This window comes from Pseudophryne corroboree, chromosome 3 (assembly GCF_028390025.1).
Source record: "Pseudophryne corroboree isolate aPseCor3 chromosome 3, aPseCor3.hap2, whole genome shotgun sequence".
In the NCBI taxonomy this organism is placed as follows: domain Eukaryota; kingdom Metazoa; phylum Chordata; class Amphibia; order Anura; family Myobatrachidae; genus Pseudophryne; species Pseudophryne corroboree.
Window position 1 is genome coordinate 31,614,081 of NC_086446.1, and position 19,285 is coordinate 31,633,365.

At 45.8% G+C, this 19,285-nt stretch overlaps 1 protein-coding gene across 1 annotated transcript in view; it reads left to right on the forward strand.

Moving 5' to 3' along the window:
• LOC135057106 (uncharacterized) overlaps positions 1-19,285 on the forward strand; it is a 100,510-nt gene that overhangs the window by 8,841 nt on the left and 72,384 nt on the right. The window contains exons 2-6 of the mRNA XM_063963007.1: positions 7,790-7,982; positions 8,371-8,490; positions 8,568-8,665; positions 8,817-9,114; positions 14,729-15,962. Of these exons, the coding sequence (XP_063819077.1) occupies positions 8,418-8,490; positions 8,568-8,665; positions 8,817-9,114; positions 14,729-15,962 (1,703 nt within the window). The 5' untranslated portion in view covers positions 7,790-7,982; positions 8,371-8,417. The remainder of the gene's footprint in view (positions 1-7,789; positions 7,983-8,370; positions 8,491-8,567; positions 8,666-8,816; positions 9,115-14,728; positions 15,963-19,285) is intronic.

The following is a 19,285-nucleotide window of genomic DNA, read 5'->3' on the forward strand; positions in this document are numbered from 1 at the left end:
ACGACCTTAAAGTCCATATATACCGCTAACGGTACGTTACTCAGACCCACCATTGCTTGTGCGTGGGTGGGTAACGCTGTGGAAAAGTGGGCAGACAACTTAATAATTAATATAGACATGGTTGATAAGGATGACATTGTCCTATTTCTCAGCCATATCAAAGAAGCTGCAGGTTACTTTGTTGCGGCTATGAAGGATATTGGTTTGCTGGGTTCAAGAGCCTCAGCTATGGCGATTTCAGGCCGCAGGGCATTATGGATTCGCCAATGGAATGCTGATGCAGAATCAAAAAGGAATATTGAGGTGCTCCCCTACAATGGTGAGGCCTTCTTTGGTGATAAACCGGATGCCATGATTTCCACGACTACATCAGGCAAGTCTGCATTTTTGCCTTCCGCAGCTGTCCCCCCTAAGAAAGAGGATCATTCTCGTACCATGCAGTCCTTTCGGCCCAACAGGTACAAAAAGGCAAAAGGTACCCGCGTCTTTGCAGGAAGAGGGCGAGGTAGAGGTAGAAAACATACAACACCATCAGGCTCGCAGGAGCAGAAGTCAACAGCTGCTTCTGCTAAAACCACAGCATGACGCTGGGGCTCCCCTGCGGGAGTACGATCGGGTTGGGGCACGGTTACTCAATTTCAGCCGGATCTGGGTTCGCTCAGATCTGGATCCTTGGGTATTACAGATAATTTCCCAGGGTTACAAGTTGGAATTTCAAGATCTTCCCCTATGCCGATTTTTCAAATCAGCCTTGCCAGTTTCTGTCCAAAACAGGACAAAAGTGCTGAACGCAATACAAAAATTATGTCAAGACGAGGTAATTTCCTTAGTTCCCGTGTTACAACAGGGAAAAGGTTTTTATTCCAGCCTCTTTGTAGTACCGAAGGTGGATGGCTCGGTCGGACCGATTCTAAACCTGAAGTCTCTGAATCTGTTTTTGAAAAGGTTCAAATTCAAGATGGAATCCCTAAGAGCGGTGATCTCCAGCTTGGAAGAAAAGGAATTTCTGGTGTCAGTGGACATCAAAGATGTTTATTTGCATGTTCCCATCTACCCTCCGCATCAAGCATACCTGAGGTTTGCGGTGTAAGACTGCCACTACCAGTTCCAAACATTACCTTTCGGGCTCTCCACGGCTCCGAGGGTGTTCACCAAGGTGATGGCGGAGATGATGGTCCTCCTTCGCAAGAAAGGAGTCAACTTAATTCCTTACCTGGACGATCTCCTCATAAAGGCGAGGTCGAGGGAGAAGTTAGTGCAGAACATTGCACTATCCCTGACGATCCTTCAACAGCACGGTTGGATCATAAACCTTCCAAAATCACACTTGGAACCGACGATGAGGTTATCATTTCTTGGAATGATACTGGACACCGAGGTACAGAAAGTATTCCTACCGGTGGAGAAGTCTCTGGAGATCCAGCAGATGGTCAAACAAGTTTTAAAACCAGCATGCATGTCAGTTCATCAATGCATCCGCCTGCTGGGGAAGAGGGCAGCGGCCTACGAGGCTCTGCGATATGGCTGATTCCATTATTGTACTCTAAAAAAAGATCTTAAACTAAGCGCTCTTAACGATTCAGCTGTGCGTTCCAAAGGAAACTGATCAGCTAATCAGTAAACATAAACTCCACACAGAAAAAACCGTTGGAAGTTTTCACAGCGCAGTTACAAACAGCTCCACATTATAACACCAGGGAACTTTCCATGGGAACAAGTCTTATTATAGCAGGTCTGGTACTTCTTATTTCGTATATAAATTTCCAGATATTAAAAAATCCACACTGTCCTCGAGAAAAAGACTCCCGTAAAAAAATGCTTACAATCACCAGACACTTTAGGTTTGGTTTCCACAAATACACAATCCAGTCTCTCCGGATCCAAAGAAAATTAAAAGTTTATTTACAATCCACTATTCAGAACATCTAAAACAACTCTCCGGTTTGCAGGCAGCAATAGGCAATCACAGTTCGGTTATAAACTTTTAGATCTCACCGGACCTCCTGGACACCAGCGTCTTGCCGTATAGGTACTTCCCCTCTATCTTGTGTTTGCTACCAGATGCTCTTTGCAGTCACGGGGGAACCTGTCGTCCCACCGAGCTCCGCCCTGACGTAACCGTGTTAACCACTGTGATTAGCTATATCACCACGGCTCCTGCTCCCAGCTCCTTCCTCTGTAAAAAAACAATGACCGAAATCACTCTTAGCCGCCGACGCGTTTCTACCCTCCGAACGGGTCTTTGTCAAGGCATAAGTGATTTCGGTCCGGTCATTATTTATACAATATCCTGGAGATCCGGTGGCCTAATTACACATAAAATAATACAGATTCCAGTGCATTTTATCCATGTTCCCGGGCAAATTTAAGACATATCTCCGTTAAAAAGATATTCTATATATAAACTATACAAACAGCGACTTTTCCTTCGAAGATTTGTTTTCCACTACACACACTTTAACCAATTTTATTTATATTATATACTTTATATCCTTAATGGCTTCATCATATTATTTATGCACCTGATTCTACAATTTCTATTCCCAAACGTACATCCACTCCCTTTTAGCCTCCTCTCTAATTTGAACGGGCATATTGTGCATAAAATAACACCTCTACTCAGGGTATTTATAGATACATATTTTTCCTTTTTATATATGCATGAACATAATGTTCATGATGGTGCTTTTCTAGAGAAACCGGGGGACGACAGGTTCCCCCGTGACTGCAAAGAGCATCTGGTAGCAAACACAAGATAGAGGGGAAGTACCTATATGGCAAGACGCTGGTGTCCAGGAGGTCCGGTGAGATCTAAAAGTTTATAACCGAACTGTGATTGCCTATTGCTGCCTGCAAACCGGAGAGTTGTTTTAGATGTTCTGAATAGTGGATTGTAAATAAACTATTAATTTTCTTTGGATCCAGAGAGACTGGATTGTGTATTTGTGGAAACCAAACCTGTATTTGTGGAACCTTCTGTACCCCATGGTACTAAAATGGACCCCAGCATCCTCTACGGCCTAAGAGAAAAGGATTTACCGGTAGGTTATTAAAATCCTATTTTACACTATCGTCAGGATATAACAAATAGTACACAGATTCTTACCTTTATACCATACACCCTGTGGTGACCACACCGAGTTCCGGGATTGTGCGCCCATTCGGTGTCCTTAGTCAATGACATCATCCCACGCGACCCAGCGCCGGAGTGAAACAGCCCATCACCATAACAACAGACGCCGAGGGAATAATAAATGCTTACATCTACAATCATTACACCATCTCACTTAGTCCCGCATAACAGTATACTTATATACAGACTTGCAACTCATATATTATGCAAAACAATATATGAAAACATTTTATACAAAAATATTGCACTAAAAATGCCACAAGTCTATCAAAAGTATGACAATATCAGAGTTTCATTTAACCCCTTAGGGGGTTCAGTGGATACAGCGGGCACCGCTGTCTTTATGCTATGTTTACTGGGAGTGACGGACTGACGTGTGTGTGTGTATGTGTATATGTATATATGTGTATGTATATGTATATGTATATGTGTATATATATATATATATATATATATATACACACACACACACATATACACACACACACACAACAAAGATATATTATAATATTTCTCCTGCAGGGTCCACAATGGTATCCACAGGATATACCCTTGGATATTGGGTAGCGACAGCGGAATGGCACCAACAATCCAAAGCTTTTTAGACTCCCAGGATGCAACGGGACAGTCTCCTATATACCCGCCTCCTGGCTCAGGCAATTGTTTTTTGTTTGGTGCGGCAGGAGCCGGACCATGGTCTATTGGGCTGCTGATTTTTTTGGCAGCCATAAGCTTTTCATTATTTGTATTTTTCTAAAAAGTCTAAGACGCACCTTTAGAAAGAGTCGCTCCATCAACTCTCCGCCGGGTTGTGAAAACGCTTACCCAAATGTACAGTGCTGTTTCGGCGGGCGTCTGTGTAGGATATACTAGCAAGTCCAGCAGACGTTACCAGGCTGTGGCCGAAGCACGGGGAGAAGGTAAGGCATCGGTTCCGCTTAGTAAGGGAAACGCGAGACACAGCCGTACTGTTTTGGGATGGAGACTACCAAACAGTCACTGACGCAGCTGCCAACTCGGGTACACCAGCGCTAGGGCTCAAGGATCATGGATCATAGGCTCCAGGGGTAGTATGAGGCCGCGATCCCTAGGGTTGATGTCAGCAGTGGGGAGTGAGACGCTCCCTTCGTTACCCCTCCCTCCGGTTCATGACCAGTTTCCTTCGGGTTTCCCGCCATGAACTGAGTTCCCGCTTCCGTCTGAGACGCTATGCATCTAAAAGGACCCAGTAGCAGCATAGGCAGCTGTATGACTGGTGCGTCGGTGTTCACTTGGACGTCTGTGTTCACTCTAGGTTCATGGGGCGATTGTGTACACTAATAGCGCCTGGATCCACTCAGCGTTCACTAACATATTGATCGATCCTGGAAGTGGGGTGAAGTCTCCCTGTATCCCACTCTACTGAGCATGGGTAATACAGCATTAAGTCTCTACTTACCTTTTGAGTACGAATAGTTGGATAAGTGCCTGATGCATATGAGTCTGTAAACTATTGCTGCTGTTTTCTTTCGCTGTGCGACTGAATATGTTTTAACTCCTATATAAGGTAATGCAGTAATATGTTTCTCCTACATACTTGAAATGTATCTGTTGTATTGCTTATTGTTCATATTGCTTACTATACTAATGTATAACCTGTGACGGATTGGTAGTGTGATTGCTGACTTTACTATTTTCTGTCCGTTTTCTCTGTATTCCGATCCTCAATGCTGGTGCAAAGTCACTAACAAATTTTAAAGTGATTGCAGTCACAATTTATGTAGTTAACACTGTAAAGGTGTGTGAATTATTTATCATGTCTAAGAGAGGCAAGGGTGAGGAGGATACACTCTCCACAGCAGCACCAACACTCATTTCATGTTTGTCTTGCAAAGCTGGGTTAACCTCTCAGGATCTGGTTCAAATGGATTATGTGCAAATTGTTTTAGCTTTCACCAAAGCCTCTTGCGTAATCCGAGGCAGGCACAGGTTCAAGTCGAACCCCCATGGGCTACTTTTGCACAGACATTATCCAGTATAGCTGGGCGGATAATGCCAGCTCCTATACCAGGGATTGGTTACCCCATTAACCCTTACGTGCAACAGTCCACCTGGGGGTTATCACATCCAGTACAGGAGTCAGCAGCCTCTCAACAGAAACAGGCTGAAAGGCTGGTGGTAAGTAAATCACTTAGACATGAAACAACATCTTCACAATCTACACATGTTTCAGATGAGGACTCATTGGAGGATGAGAACTCATGGCACTCTGGGTCTGCATACAGAGACAAAGAGGAAAGCCCCAGCTCAGTGGACATTCCCGAGCTCATTAGTGCTATGAAAGCCATTCTATCCTTAGAGGAGGCAGAAGAGCCTTAGTTAAAATCTAGGGCACCTGTGTTTAAACATCCGAAAATAGTTAGGACTGAGTTTCCTGGGTCAGAACAGCTGACAGAAATTATGCAAGAGGCTTGGGTTACACTTAGTAAGGAGTTTAGAATTCCAAGGAAATGGAATTCCCATTATCCTCTTCTGCTGGGGACTGTTTAAAAAGGAAGGTGGCTCCCAAATTAGATACGCATGTCATCCGATTGGTGCAAAAATCTACTTTACCTCTGCCTTCAACATCATTAAATGACGTCACGGATAGGAAAATAGATGGTTTTTCTTTGCTTGGATGGCAAAAGCAGTGGCAGCCTGGGCTGATGCACTTTCAATGGCATCTAGAGAGCAAAAATCCCATATTGCACATATCAAACAGGCAGCTACATTTATGGAAGAGGCAGCCTTGAATAAGGGTACAATTGCCTCTGAGCCATCAGCCTCAGCAATAGCAGCTCACAGAGCGGTTTGGCTACGTACATGGAAGGCTGACTCAGAATCCAAGAAGGTTCTGGAGTCTTTGCCTTTTACTGGAGATATTCTTTTTGCTAAAAAATTAAACAGTATTTTGGAGTTAGAAGCAGACTCCAAGAAAGTGAAGTTTCCTTCCACACACAAATGCAGTCCTAGATTTCCAGCTTTTTCGGCAAACAGTCTGACAAGTCTGGTAAGACTAAAAAGTATTGGGCTACTAGAGGGCCGGCTTCCAAGTCAGAAGATAAGCCATCAGCCTGATGGTGCGGGCCTCCACCTGGGGGACCCCAGGGTGGAAGGCCGACTTCTTCAGTTTGCACAGACCTGGCAGCAGTCTACAACAGATGCTTGGGTGCAAGAAGCGGTATCTCACGGTTATGCGTTTGCCTCAAGAAACACCACCCGCAAAGATTTTTTTGTACCAGCTCGTCTTCTGTGGAAACGATGGGCAGGGCTTTACAGGAGGCAGTTCAGAAAATGCTACAATCAGGGGTGATAGTACCAGTCCCTCCTGTTCAGCAAGGAGAAGGTTTCTATTCCAACCTGTTTCTAGTATAGAAACTGAATGGGTCATTCTCAATCTCAAAGCTCTGAACAAATACATATGGGTGCCTTGTTTTCATATGGAGACTTTACATTCCATTATCTTGGCCATGGAACGGGGGATTTTATGGTATCCCTAGATATCCAGCATGCTTACCTGCGTGTACCTATAACACCGTCCCATCAGTGCTATCTCAGGTTTGCCATCCCTCCAGCAACACTTTTAGTTTCAGGCCCTACCATGTAGACTGGCTACAGCTCCCAGAGTTATCACCAAAATGGTGGTGGCGACGGCGGCTTATCTCCGTCATTAGGAGATAAGAATTTTCCATACCTGGACGACCTGTTAATCCTGGCTCATTCCCAGGAAACTCTCCAGGGCCATCTGCAATTGACAATAGCCTGTTTACAAAGCCACGGCTGCTCATAAATTAGGCGGTCATCCCTGGTTCCATCACAACGCATCACGCACCTGGGGGCTGTATTGGATTCCAGGCTTCAGAGTTTTTCTACCACTGGACAAAATATCCACAAGGATTCAGGAGCTACTACACAATCAATAAGTATCCATTCATACAGCAATGTGAGTGATGGAATCTATGGTGTCAACATTCGACATGGTGGAATATGCTCAATTCCACTCAAGGCCCCTTCAACTTCTGATTCTTTCCAGATTTAATGGGTTACATCAGACAATAAAAACTCAGATTATGGTCCCTCCTCTGTAAGTACGGAGGTCATTAGCCTGGTGGCTACAGACATCCCATCTGGACAAAGGGCGACCCTTTTAGATCTCAGAGTGGGATATTCTGACAAAGGATGCCAGTCTTCAGGGATGGGGAGCAGTATCAGGAAGAAGTTGCTTGCCAATAAATATATTGGAACTTCGGGCCATATATATAGCACTTATTCAGGCAAAGGACATTCTTCTAGGAAAACCGGTGCAGATTCACTCGGACAGTGCAAAGGCAGTAGCGTACCTCAATGATCAGGGAGGAATTCGCAGCCAAAAGGCAATGAAGGAGGTAAGTCGCACGTTAAGGTGGGCCGAACTTCATCATCCGGCCTTGTCCGCAGTGTTCGACGGTAAGTCTACCATAACTACATATTTTGTCTCCCATTAAAATGAAAAAAGCAGGCGAGCTGCTCCATACTCTCCATACTTTTGTATATTAGGAATGGTTACAGATAGAATAGGAGAAGTAACTCTTGTATGTTATGCACAATTATAGGTATAGATAATTTTAGCTATTTGTTAATGTCTTCCCCAATACACAGAATTACACAGTAGTTAAGAAGACATCCAGTGAGTGTGAGACACCCAGCAGCCGTCCCCCGTGTGTCAGGTGGACTGAGCAGGACCCAGAGCCCCATCCCGGTGCCTCCACCTCACTCACTGACACATGAGAGGCACAGTGACCAGAAGATCCTGGAACTCACCAACAAGATCATTCAGCTGCTGACCGGAGAGGTGACTGCTGGGAATGGGACATTATACAGTAACACCAGGGGACGTGTCTGGGTGATGGCTGGAGAGGTGACTGCTGGGAATGGGACATTATACAGTAACACCAGGGGATGTGTCTGGGTGATGACTGGAGAGCTGACTGCTAGGAATGGGTCATTATACAGTAACACCAGTGGATGTGTCTGGGTGATGACTGGAGAGGTGACTGCTGGGAATGGGACATTATACAGTACCACCAGGGGACGTGTCTGGGTGATGACTGGAGAGGTGACTGCTGCGAATGGGACATTATACAGTAACACCAGGGGACGTGTCTGGGTGATGACTGTATCACTGTATGTGTCTGGTTCCTATAAGGTGTCAGGATGTCACTGTCTATCTCTCCATGCAGGTGGGGGGGGAAATATAGAGGATCACAAGGGTCTGTACAAGGACGTGATGATGGAGACTCTCCGGCCCCTCACATCGCTGAGTAAGAGGAGACTGTCATGTATTGTACAGGGGAGAGCAGGTATGGAGGCCCCTATATGCACATCATCTGATAATCACATGTATACACTGTACTCAGTCACTGTGTGTCTCCTACAGATGGACCCAGTAACAGAGATACCCCAGAGAGATGTCCCCATCCTCTGTATTCCCAGGATTGTACAGAAGAGAAACACAGGATCCCACAGGAGGATCAGGTAGGTGGGATTTAGGGTCTCACCAATATTCCAAAATGACTGTCACCATATGAGATGCATCTCTGTGTGTCTTATATAGTGATTTTCTACTACTTATCTCAGTGACATTAGATATTAGTAGTTTTATTTTAATGTTTTGTGTTTTAATTAGGGAGATTGTATAACTTGTATAAAGGTAGAAGATATAGAGGGAGAAGAAGAGACGTATGTGACTGATATGAAAGCAGAAAATACAGAGGGAGAAGAAGAGACGTATGTGACTGATATGAAGGCAGAAGATATAGAGGAAAAAGAGACGTATGTGACTGATATGAAAATAGAAGATACAGAGGGAGAAGAAGAGACGTATGTGACTGATATGAAGGCAGAAGATACAGAGGGAGAAGAGACGTATGTGAGAGGTGATCAGCAGTGTAAGGAGGAGGAAATCCCTACAGATATCACCACAGGTGAGTAATAAAATAAGAATTTACTCACCAGTAATTCTATTTCTTGTAGTCCGTAGTGGATGCTTGGAACTCCGTAAGGACCATGGGGAATAGCGGGCTCCGAAGGAGACTGGGCAAAACTTAGAAAGAATTAGGACTACCTGATGTGCACTGGCTCCTCCCTCTATGCCCCTCCTCCAGACCTCAGTTAGGAAACTGTGCCCGGAAGAGCTGACACAATAAGGAAAGGATTTGAAATCCCGGGTAAGACTCATACCAGCCACACCAATCACACCGTACAACTCGTGATACTATACCCAGTTAACAGTATGAACAACAACTGAGCCTCTCGAACAGATGGCTCAACAATAACCCTTTAGTTAGGCAATAACTATATACAAGTATTGCAGACAATCCGCACTTGGGTTGGGCGCCCTGCATCCACTACGGACTACGAGAAATAGAATTACCGGTGAGTAAATTCTTATTTTCTCTGACGTCCTAGTGGATGCTGGGAACTCCGTAAGGACCATGGGGATTATACCAAAGCTCCCAAACGGGCGGGAGAGTGCGGATGACTCTGCAGCACCGAATGAGCAAACTCCAGGTCCTCCTCAGCCAGGGTATCAAACTTGTAGAATTTAGCAAATGTGTTTGAACCCGACCAAGTAGCAGCTCGGCAAAGTTGTAAAGCCGAGACCCCTCGGGCAGCCGCCCAAGAAGTACCCACCTTCCTTGTGGAATGGGCTTTTACCGATTTAGGATGCGGCAGTTTTCCTGACTCTAGCTGTCCTGGAAACATAAATTTTCAGGGCCCGGACTACGTCCAGCAACGTGGAATCCTCCAAGTCCCTAGTAGCGGCAGGCACCACAATAGGTTGGTTCAAATGAAAAGCTGATACCACCTTAGGAAGGAATTGGGAACGAGTCCTCAATTCCGCCCTATCCATATGAAAAATCAGATAAGGGCTTTTACATGACAAGGCCGCCAATTCTGATACACGCCTGGCCGACGCCAAGGCCAACAGCATGTCCACTTTCCACGTGAGATATTTTAGCTCCGCGGTTTTAAGTGGCTCAAACCAATGCGACTTTAGGAAATCCAACACCACGTTGAGATCCCAAGGTGCCACTGGAGGCACAAAAGGGGGCTGAATATGCAGCACTCCTTTAACAAAAGTCTGAACTTCAGGCAGTGAAGCCAGTTCTTTTTGAAATAAAATCGACAGAGCCGAAATCTGGACCCTAATGGAACCCAATTTTAAGCCCATAGTCACCCCTGACTGTAGGAAGTGCAGGAATCGACCCAGCTGAAATTCCTCCGTTGGGGCCCTCCTGGCCTCACACCAAGCAACATATTTTCGCCATATACGGTGATAATGTTTTGCGGTCACATCCTTCCTAGCTTTAATCAGCGTAGGAATGACTTCCTCCGGAATTCCCTTTTCCTTTAGGATCCGGTGTTCAACCGCCATGCCGTCAAACGCAGCCGTGGTAAGTCTTGGAACAGACAGGGCCCTTGCTGCAGCAGGTCCTGTCTGAGTGGCAGAGGCCATGGGGAGATCATTTCTTGAAGTTCTGGGTACCAAGCTCTTGGCCAATCCGGAACAATGAGTATAGGTCTTACTCTTCTCCTTCTTATTATCCTCAGTACCTTGGGTATGAGAGGAAGAGGAGGGAACACATAAACTGACTGGTACACCCACGGTGTTACTAGAGCGTCCACAGCTATCGCCTGAGGGTCCATTGACCTGGCGCAATATCTTTTTAGCTTTTTGTTGAGGCGGGACGCCATCATGTCCACCTGTGGCCTTTCCCAACGGTTTACAATCATTTTGAAGACTTCTGGATGAAGTCCCCACACTCCCGGGTGGAGGTCGTGCCTGCTGAGGAAGTCTGCTTCCCAGTTGTCCACTCCCGGACAGCACTAGCACGTGATTTTCCGCCCATCGGAGAATCCTTGTGGCTTCTGCCATCCTGCTTCTTGTGCCGCCCTGTCGGTTTACATTGGCGACCGCTGTGATGTTGTCTGACTGGATCAGCACCGGCTGGTTTTGAAGCAGGGGTCTTGCCTGACTTAGGGCATTGTAAATGGCCCTTAGTTCCAGAATATTTATGTGTAGGGAAGTCTCCTGGCTTGACCATAGTCCTTGGAAGTTTCTTCCCTGTGTGACTGCCCCCCAGCCTCGAAGGCTGGCATCCGTGGTCACCAGGACCCAGTCCTGTATGCCGAATCTGCGGCCCTCCAGAAGATGAGCACTCTGCAGCCCCAACAGCAGAGACACCCTGGTCCTTGGAGACAGGGTTATCAGCCGATGCATCTAAAGATGCGATCCGGCCCACTTTTCCAACAGATCCCACTGAAAGATCCTCGCATGGAACCTGCCGAATGGAATTGCTTCGTAAGAAGCTACCATCTTTCCCAGGACTCGCGTGCAGTGATGCACCGACACCTGTTTCGGTTTTAGGAGGTCTCTGACTAGAGATGACTGTGTCCAGAACCATCCCCAGGAACAGTAGACGTGTCGTAGGAACCAGCTGCGACTTTGGAATATTCAGAATCCAGCCGTGCTCTTGTAGCACTTCCCGAGATAGTGCTACTCCGACCAACAACTGCTCTCTGGACCTCGCCTTTATAAGGAGATCGTCCAAGTACGGGATCATTAAAACTCCCTTTTTCCGAAGGAGTATCATCATTTCGGCCATTACCTTGGTAAACACCCTCGGTGCCGTGGACAGACCAAACGGCAACGTCTGGAATTGGTAATGACAGTCCTGTACCACAAATCTGAGGTACTCCTGGTGAGGAGGGTAAATGGGGACATGCAGGTAAGCATCCTTGATGTCCAGTGATACCATGTAATCCCCTTCGTCCAGGCTTGCAATAACCGCCCTGAGCGATTCCATCTTGAACTTGAACCTTCTTATATAAGTGTTCAAGGATTTCAAATTTAAAATGGGTCTCACCGAACCGTCCGGTTTCGGCACCACAAACATTGTGGAATAGTAACCCCGTCCTTGTTGAAGGAGGGGTACCTTGATTATCACCTGCTGAGAATACAGCTTGCGAATCGCCTCCAGCACTGCCTCCCTGTCTGGGGGAGTTGTCGGCAAGGCAGATTTGAGGAAACGGCGAGGGGGTGACGTCTCGAATTCCAGCTTGTACCCCTGAGATACCACTTGTAGAATCCAGGGATCCACCCGTGAGCAAGCCCACTGGTCGCTGAAGTGTCTGAGACGGGCCCCCACCGCACCTGGCTCCGCCTGTGGAGCCCCAGCGTCATGCGGTGGACTTAGAGGAAGCGGGGGAGGACTTTTGTTCCTGGGAACTGGCTGTATGTTGCACTTTTTTTCCTCTACCTCTGCCCCTGGGCAGGAAGGAGGCACCTCTAACCCGCTTTCCTTTCTGGGGCCGAAAGGACTGTACCTGATAATACGGTGCTTTCTTCGGCTGTGAGGGAACATGGGGTAAAAATGACGACTTTCCCTGTGGAAACTAGGTCCGAGAGACCATCCCCAAACAATTCCTCACCCTTGTAAGGCAAAACCTCTATGTGCCTTTTAGAATCTGTATCACCTGTCCACTGCTGAGTCCACAATACTCTCCTGGCAGAAATGGACATTGCATTAATTCCAGATGCAAGCCGGCAAATATCCCTCTGTGCATCTCTCATGTATAAGACTGCATCTTTAATATGCTCTATGGTTAGCAATATAGTGTCCCTGTCTAGGGTATCAATATTTTCAGACAGGGAATCTGACCATGCAGCTGCAGCACTGCACATCCATGCTGAAGCAATAGCCGGTCTCAGTATAACACCTGAGTGTGTATATACAGACTTCAGGATAGCCTCCTGCTTCCTATCAGCAGGCTCCTTTAGGGCGGCCGTGTCCGGAGACGGTAGTGCCACCTTTTTTGAAAGGCGTGAGCGCTTTTTCCACCCTAGGGGATGTTTCCCAACGTAACCTGTCCTCTGGCGGGAAAGGGTACGCCATTAGTAACTTTTTAGAAACCACCAGTTTCTTATCGGGGGAAGCCCATGCTGCTTCACACACTTCATTTAACTCATCTGATGGGGGAAAAACCACTGGCAGCTTTTTCTCCCCAAACATAATACCCTTTTTTGTGGTACCTGTGGTAATGTCAGAAATGTGCAACACATTTTTCATTGCCGTAATCGTGTAACGTGTGGCTCTATTGGAATGTACACTAGTCTCATCGTCGTCGACACTGGAGTCAGTATCCGTGTCGACATCTGTCTGCCATCTGAGGTAGTGGGCGTTTTTGAGCCCCTGATGGCTTTTGAGACACCTGGGCAGGCACGGGCTGAGAAGCCGGCTGTCCCACATCTGCTATGTCGTCAAACCTCTTATGTAAGGAGATGACACTGTTGCGTAATTCCTTCCACATATCCATCCACTCAGGTGTCGACCCCGCAGGGGGTGACATCACATTTATCGGCACCTGCTCCGCCTCCACATAAGCCTCCTCATCAAACATGTCGACACAGCCGTACCGACACACCGCACACACACAGGGAATGCTCTGACTGAGGACAGGACCCCACAAAGTCTTTTGGGGAGACAGAGAGTATGCCAGCACACACCAGAGCGCTATATAAAACAGGGAGTTACACTACACAAGTGATTTACCCTATAGCTGCTATATATATATATATATATATATATATATATATATATATATATATATATATATATATTAGTATTTGCGCCTAAATTTAGTGCCCCCCCTCTCTTTTTTACCCTATAGTGCCTGGAACTGCAGGGGAGAGCCTGGGGAGCGATCCTTCCAGCGGAGCTGTGAGAGGAAATGGCGCCAGTGTGCTGAGGGAGATAGCCCCGCCCCTTTTTGGCGGACTTTTCCCACATTTATAAAAAATAATGTGGCAGGGGTATTTTTCACATATATAGCCTCCCAGGCTATATTATGTGTTATTTGCCACCCTAAGGTACTCTAATTGCTGCCCAGGGCGCCCCTCCCCCCAGCGCCCTGCACCCATCAGTGACCGAAGTATGTGGTGTGCACAGGGAGCAATGGCGCACAGCTGCAGTTCTGTGCGCTACCTTAATGAAGACCGGAGTCTTCAGCCGCCGATTTCTGTGAAGATCTTCTGGCTCTGCAAGGGGGATGGCGGCGCGGCTCCGGGACCGGACGACCGAGGCTGGTCCTGTGTTCAATCCCTCTGGAGCTAATGGTGTCCAGTAGCCTAGAAGCCCAAGCTAGCTGCAAGCAGGTAGGTTCACTTCTCTTCCCTAAGTCCCTCGTAGCAGTGAGTCTGTTGCCAGCAGATCTCACTGAAAATAAAAAACCTAAAATATACTTTCTTTTCTAAGAGCTCAGGAGAGCCCCTAGTGTGCAACCAGCTCGGCCGGGCACAAAATTCGAACTGAGGTTTGGAGTAGGGGCATAGAGGGAGGAGCCAGTGCACATCAGGTAGTCCTAATTATTTCTTAGTTGTGCCCAGTCTCCTTCGGAGCCCGCTATTCCCCATGGTCCTTACGGAGTTCCCAGCATCCACTAGGACGTCATAGAAACATTTATTACAAAAGAGTCACATATTCTCCTTTTGCTTCTCAAGGTAACAAGATTCTAATTTCATACATTTACTTCCAGCAGATGGAGGCACAAGCTGGAGGAAGTTGGAGGGAAAACTCATTTTGTCTCCAGATTTTAAAACAGAAGATACAATCGCTCAGGATTCTCCAGGAAACAGTCTTATTGCTTTAATTATGCAACCAGTACTTCCTAGTGAAGATATTTCATCTGATCCCTCTAATCATGGGGAATGTTCTCCCGATAACTCAAATATTGGCAAATATAGTACAGCTCAGACAGGTGATTCAGTCTTTACCTGTTCTGAATGTGGTAAATGTTTTGTACATCAGTCAGTTCTTGTTAAACATCAGCTAAGTCACACAAGTGAGAAACCATTTTCATGCTCTGAGTGTGGGAAATGTTATACACAAAAATCAAGTCTTGTAAAACATCAGAAAAGTCACACAGGCGAGAAGCCATTCCCATGTCCCGAATGTGGGAAATGTTTTGTACATCAGTCAGTTCTTGTTAAACATCAGCTAAGTCACACAAGTGAGAAACCATTTTCATGCTCTGAGTGTGGGAAATGTTATACACAAAAATCAAATCTTGTAAAACATCAGAGAAGACACACAGGCGAGAAGCCATACCCATGTCCCGAATGTCGGAAATGTTTTACACGGAAACAGGATCTTGTTATACATCAGAGAAGTCACACAGGTGAGATGCCATTCCTATGCTCTGAATGTGGGAAATGTTTTATACAGAAACAAGGTCTTGTTATACATCAGAGAACTCACACAGGTGAGAAGCCATTTTCATGCTCTGAGTGTGGGAAATGTTTTACATGCAAAGCAGTTCTTGTTAAACATCAGAGATCTCACACTGGTGAGAAACCATTTTCATGTTCTGAATGTGGAAAATGTTTTACACAGAAACCACATCTTGTTATACATCAGAGAACTCACACAGGTCAGAAGCCATTTTCATGTTCCGAGTGTGGGAAATGTTTTAAACAGAAATCAGAACTTGTTATACATCAGAGAAGACACACAGGCGAGAAGCCATTCCCATGCTCTGAGTGTGGGAAATGTTTTTCAAAGAAACAATGTCTTGTTCTACATCAGAGAACTCACACAGGTCAGAAGGCATTTTCATGCTCTGAATGTGGGAAATGTTTTTCATACAAATCAGTTCTTGTTACACATCAGAGAACTCACACTGGTGAGAAACCATTTTCATGTTCTGAGTGTGGGAAATGTTTTACACAGAAACCACATCTTATTGCACATCAGAGAAGTCACACAGGTTTGTGAAATACTTTACACTGAAATCACACTTTTTTTAAACATTAGGAAATACACATAAGTGAGAACTTATTGGCATATGATATCTGGGTGGTATAAGTGCATGTCTGAGTGGCATGTTATAGTGCTTTATTGTATATAGTGGGACATTTCGTACCTGTGGCATCTGAGGGGATATAGAGTGTTTATGACATGTTGGGCTAGTTGATGGGGAATTTGGGATGAATGATGTGGGCGTGGTCAGGGCTGCATTTGCTTTCCTGTAAGTAGAACCAGATGCCTATAAAAGAGTGTATGTAGAAAGCTTCTTATAAAAATTGAGAAAGTCGTTATAATCATTTCTGCAGCTGATCTGTGATAATTTTAATACGTTGATTGGGTTCCTCAGTTTGAAATACTGGGATTAGAACAGGAAATCTGTCCTGAGGAATGTGCACTTTAGCACTGAAACGCGTCACGTTCCCCTGAGTTTCCCATAATACTCCAGCAATTGTTTTATTCTGTACAGAGTCTCTGCTACCAGTGTACATGTAATACAGACGCAGCATCACTGAGTAACCTGCACCAGAGTAATGGCTGTGTATAACACCTAATCCAGCCGTCTCTGCTACCGGTGTACATGTAATACAGACGCAGCGTCACCGAGTACCCTGCACCAGAGTAATAGCTGTGTATAACACCTAATCCAGCCGTCTCTGCTACCGGTGTACATGTAATACAGACGCAGTGTCAGTGAGTAACCTGCGCCAGAGTAATAGCTGTGTATAACACCTAATCCAGCCGTCTCTGCTACCGGTGTACATGTAATACAGACACAGCATCACTGAGTAACCTGCACCACAGTAATAGCTGTGTATAACACCTAATCCAGCCGTCTCTGCTACCGGTGTACATGTAATACAGACGCAACATCACTGAGTAACCTGCGCCAGACTAATAGCTGTGTATAACACCTAATTCAGCTGTCTCTGCTACCGGTGTACATGTAATACAGACATTGCGTCACTGAGTAACCTGCACCAGAGTAATAGCTGTGTATAACACCTAATCCAGCCGCCTCTGCTACCGGTGTACATGTAATACAGACGCAGCATCACTGAGTAACCTGCACCAGAGTAATAGATGTGTATAACACCTAATCCAGCCGTCTCTGCTACCGGTGTACATGTAATACAGACGCAACATCACTGAGTAACCTGCGCCAGAGTAATAGCTGTATATAACACCTAATCCAGCCGTCTTTGCTACCGGTGTACATGTAATACAGACGCAGCATCACTGAGTAACCTGCACCAGAGTAATAGCTGTGTATAACACCTAATCCAGCCGTCTCTGCTACCGGTGTACATGTAATACAGACGCAGCGTCACTGAGTAACCTGCACCAGAGTAATAGCTGTGTATAACACCTAATACAGCCGTCTCTGCTACCGGTGTACATGTAATACAGATGCAGCATCACTGAGTAACCTGCACCAGAGTAATAGCTGTGTATAACACCTAATCCAGCCGTCTCTGCTACCAGTGTACATGTAATACAGACGCAGCATCACTGAGTAACCTGCCCCAGAGTAATAGCTGTGTATAACACTTAATCCAGCCGTCTCTCTGCTACCGGTGTACATGTAATACAGACGCAGCATCACTGAGTAACCTGCACCAGAGTAATAGCTGTGTATAACACCTAATACAGCTGTCTCTGCTACCGGCGTACATGTAATATAGACGCAGCATCACTGAGTAACCTGCACCAGAGTAATAGCTGTGTATAACACCTAATACAGCCGTCTCTGCTACCGGTGTACATGTAATAAAGACGCAGCGTTACAGTGAGACTACCTACACATTACATCAGAGGAGCAGTCACATGCTCTGTATGACAGCATCATGGCTCTCTTTCCATATGATCCCGCAGTGTAGGCACATTCTGTACCCCAGATGCTCTGATGTCATCCCGTTACATAAGAGCCCCCGATGTTATGTGTCTCCGATACCTGTTACTTGCTGATAGCTGTGATCAGTCACTGAAGATCTGTTATTATAAATGAATGTAAAGCTGTTTCTTGTAATAAAATGATGGTGAAGGATCTGTGAGTGAGTGTATGTCATTGGTGCTCAGCCATCACTATGTGTATGTATCTAGAGAAACTCTGACCAAACTCTCAGGCTATTACATTTAGCCGCTAGTTTCATACCAAAGTTTCGGTTTGAAGCTGTGACATATTTGTTGTTTTATATCTCTTTGGAAGGTGTCCTTATATCTTTCCCAAGTGTAACAGAACGTCTCCATCATTTGCTCTGTAGGGAGGCCTCCAGCCAGCACATTTTAAAGATGCAAAACAATTTCTGCACACGGCCAGTAGAGGAGGGTAGAGAGTGCCCATTGCTGTATATATACATGCTATGGCTGGTAGAAGTAGGGATCGTTTTATGGTCTGGATCCTAGTGCCAGTAGGGGGAATGCCTAAGATTGCCAGCTCTGAGAACGAGGGCGGATATTTGTAAGGTCAGAGGGGTCATATTGTTTGAGTTGAGACCAATGTCTTTTAGGAGAACTTTAATAGTATCGGTAAAACAAAACACAGAGACCTTAAAATCCAAAACCACAATGTGACTCATTATGGGGGGTCATTCCAAGTTGATCGCACGTAGCATTTGCTGCTCGTGCGATCAACTAGACGCCACCTGTGACGGAGTGTATTTTAGCATAGCAGGGCTGCGATCGCTATGCTAAAAAAGTTTTGTGTGAAACTAGACTAGCCCTGCAGCTGTTTACCCTGTGCGACGATCTCAGCGATGCAGGTCCCGGAAGACGTCAGACATCCGCCCTCCAAATGCCTGGACACGCCTGCATTCGCCTCACCACGCCTGGAAAACAGTGAGTTGACCCATCGGAACGCCTTCCTCCTGTCAATCTTCTTGCGGTCGCTCCTGCGACCGCTTTGTTCACCAGCAGCGCCGTTGGGCAACAACACGCTTGCATTGCGCCTGCCGCGCATTTCTGACCCGTTCGCACCGCTGCGACGAAGTACAGCTTGCGAACGTGTCGGAATGACCTCCTATATAATCTGTAGAGTAGCTTTGTGTAACATAGTAACATAGTATCTGAGGTTGTAAAAACACAAACTGTCCATCGAGTTCAACCTGTTCGTGATCTCCTACACTCTAATATTTTTAAGACTAATTTTAACTATGGTGAATGTCTAGCCGTTACATCAAGTAATATTTTTATTGAAAAAATGTTGTATAAACCAATACAGACTTCAAAAAGATGATGTTACAGAACAGTTTAGACTAAAGCTGAGGGTATCACGCAGGATACCAAATAA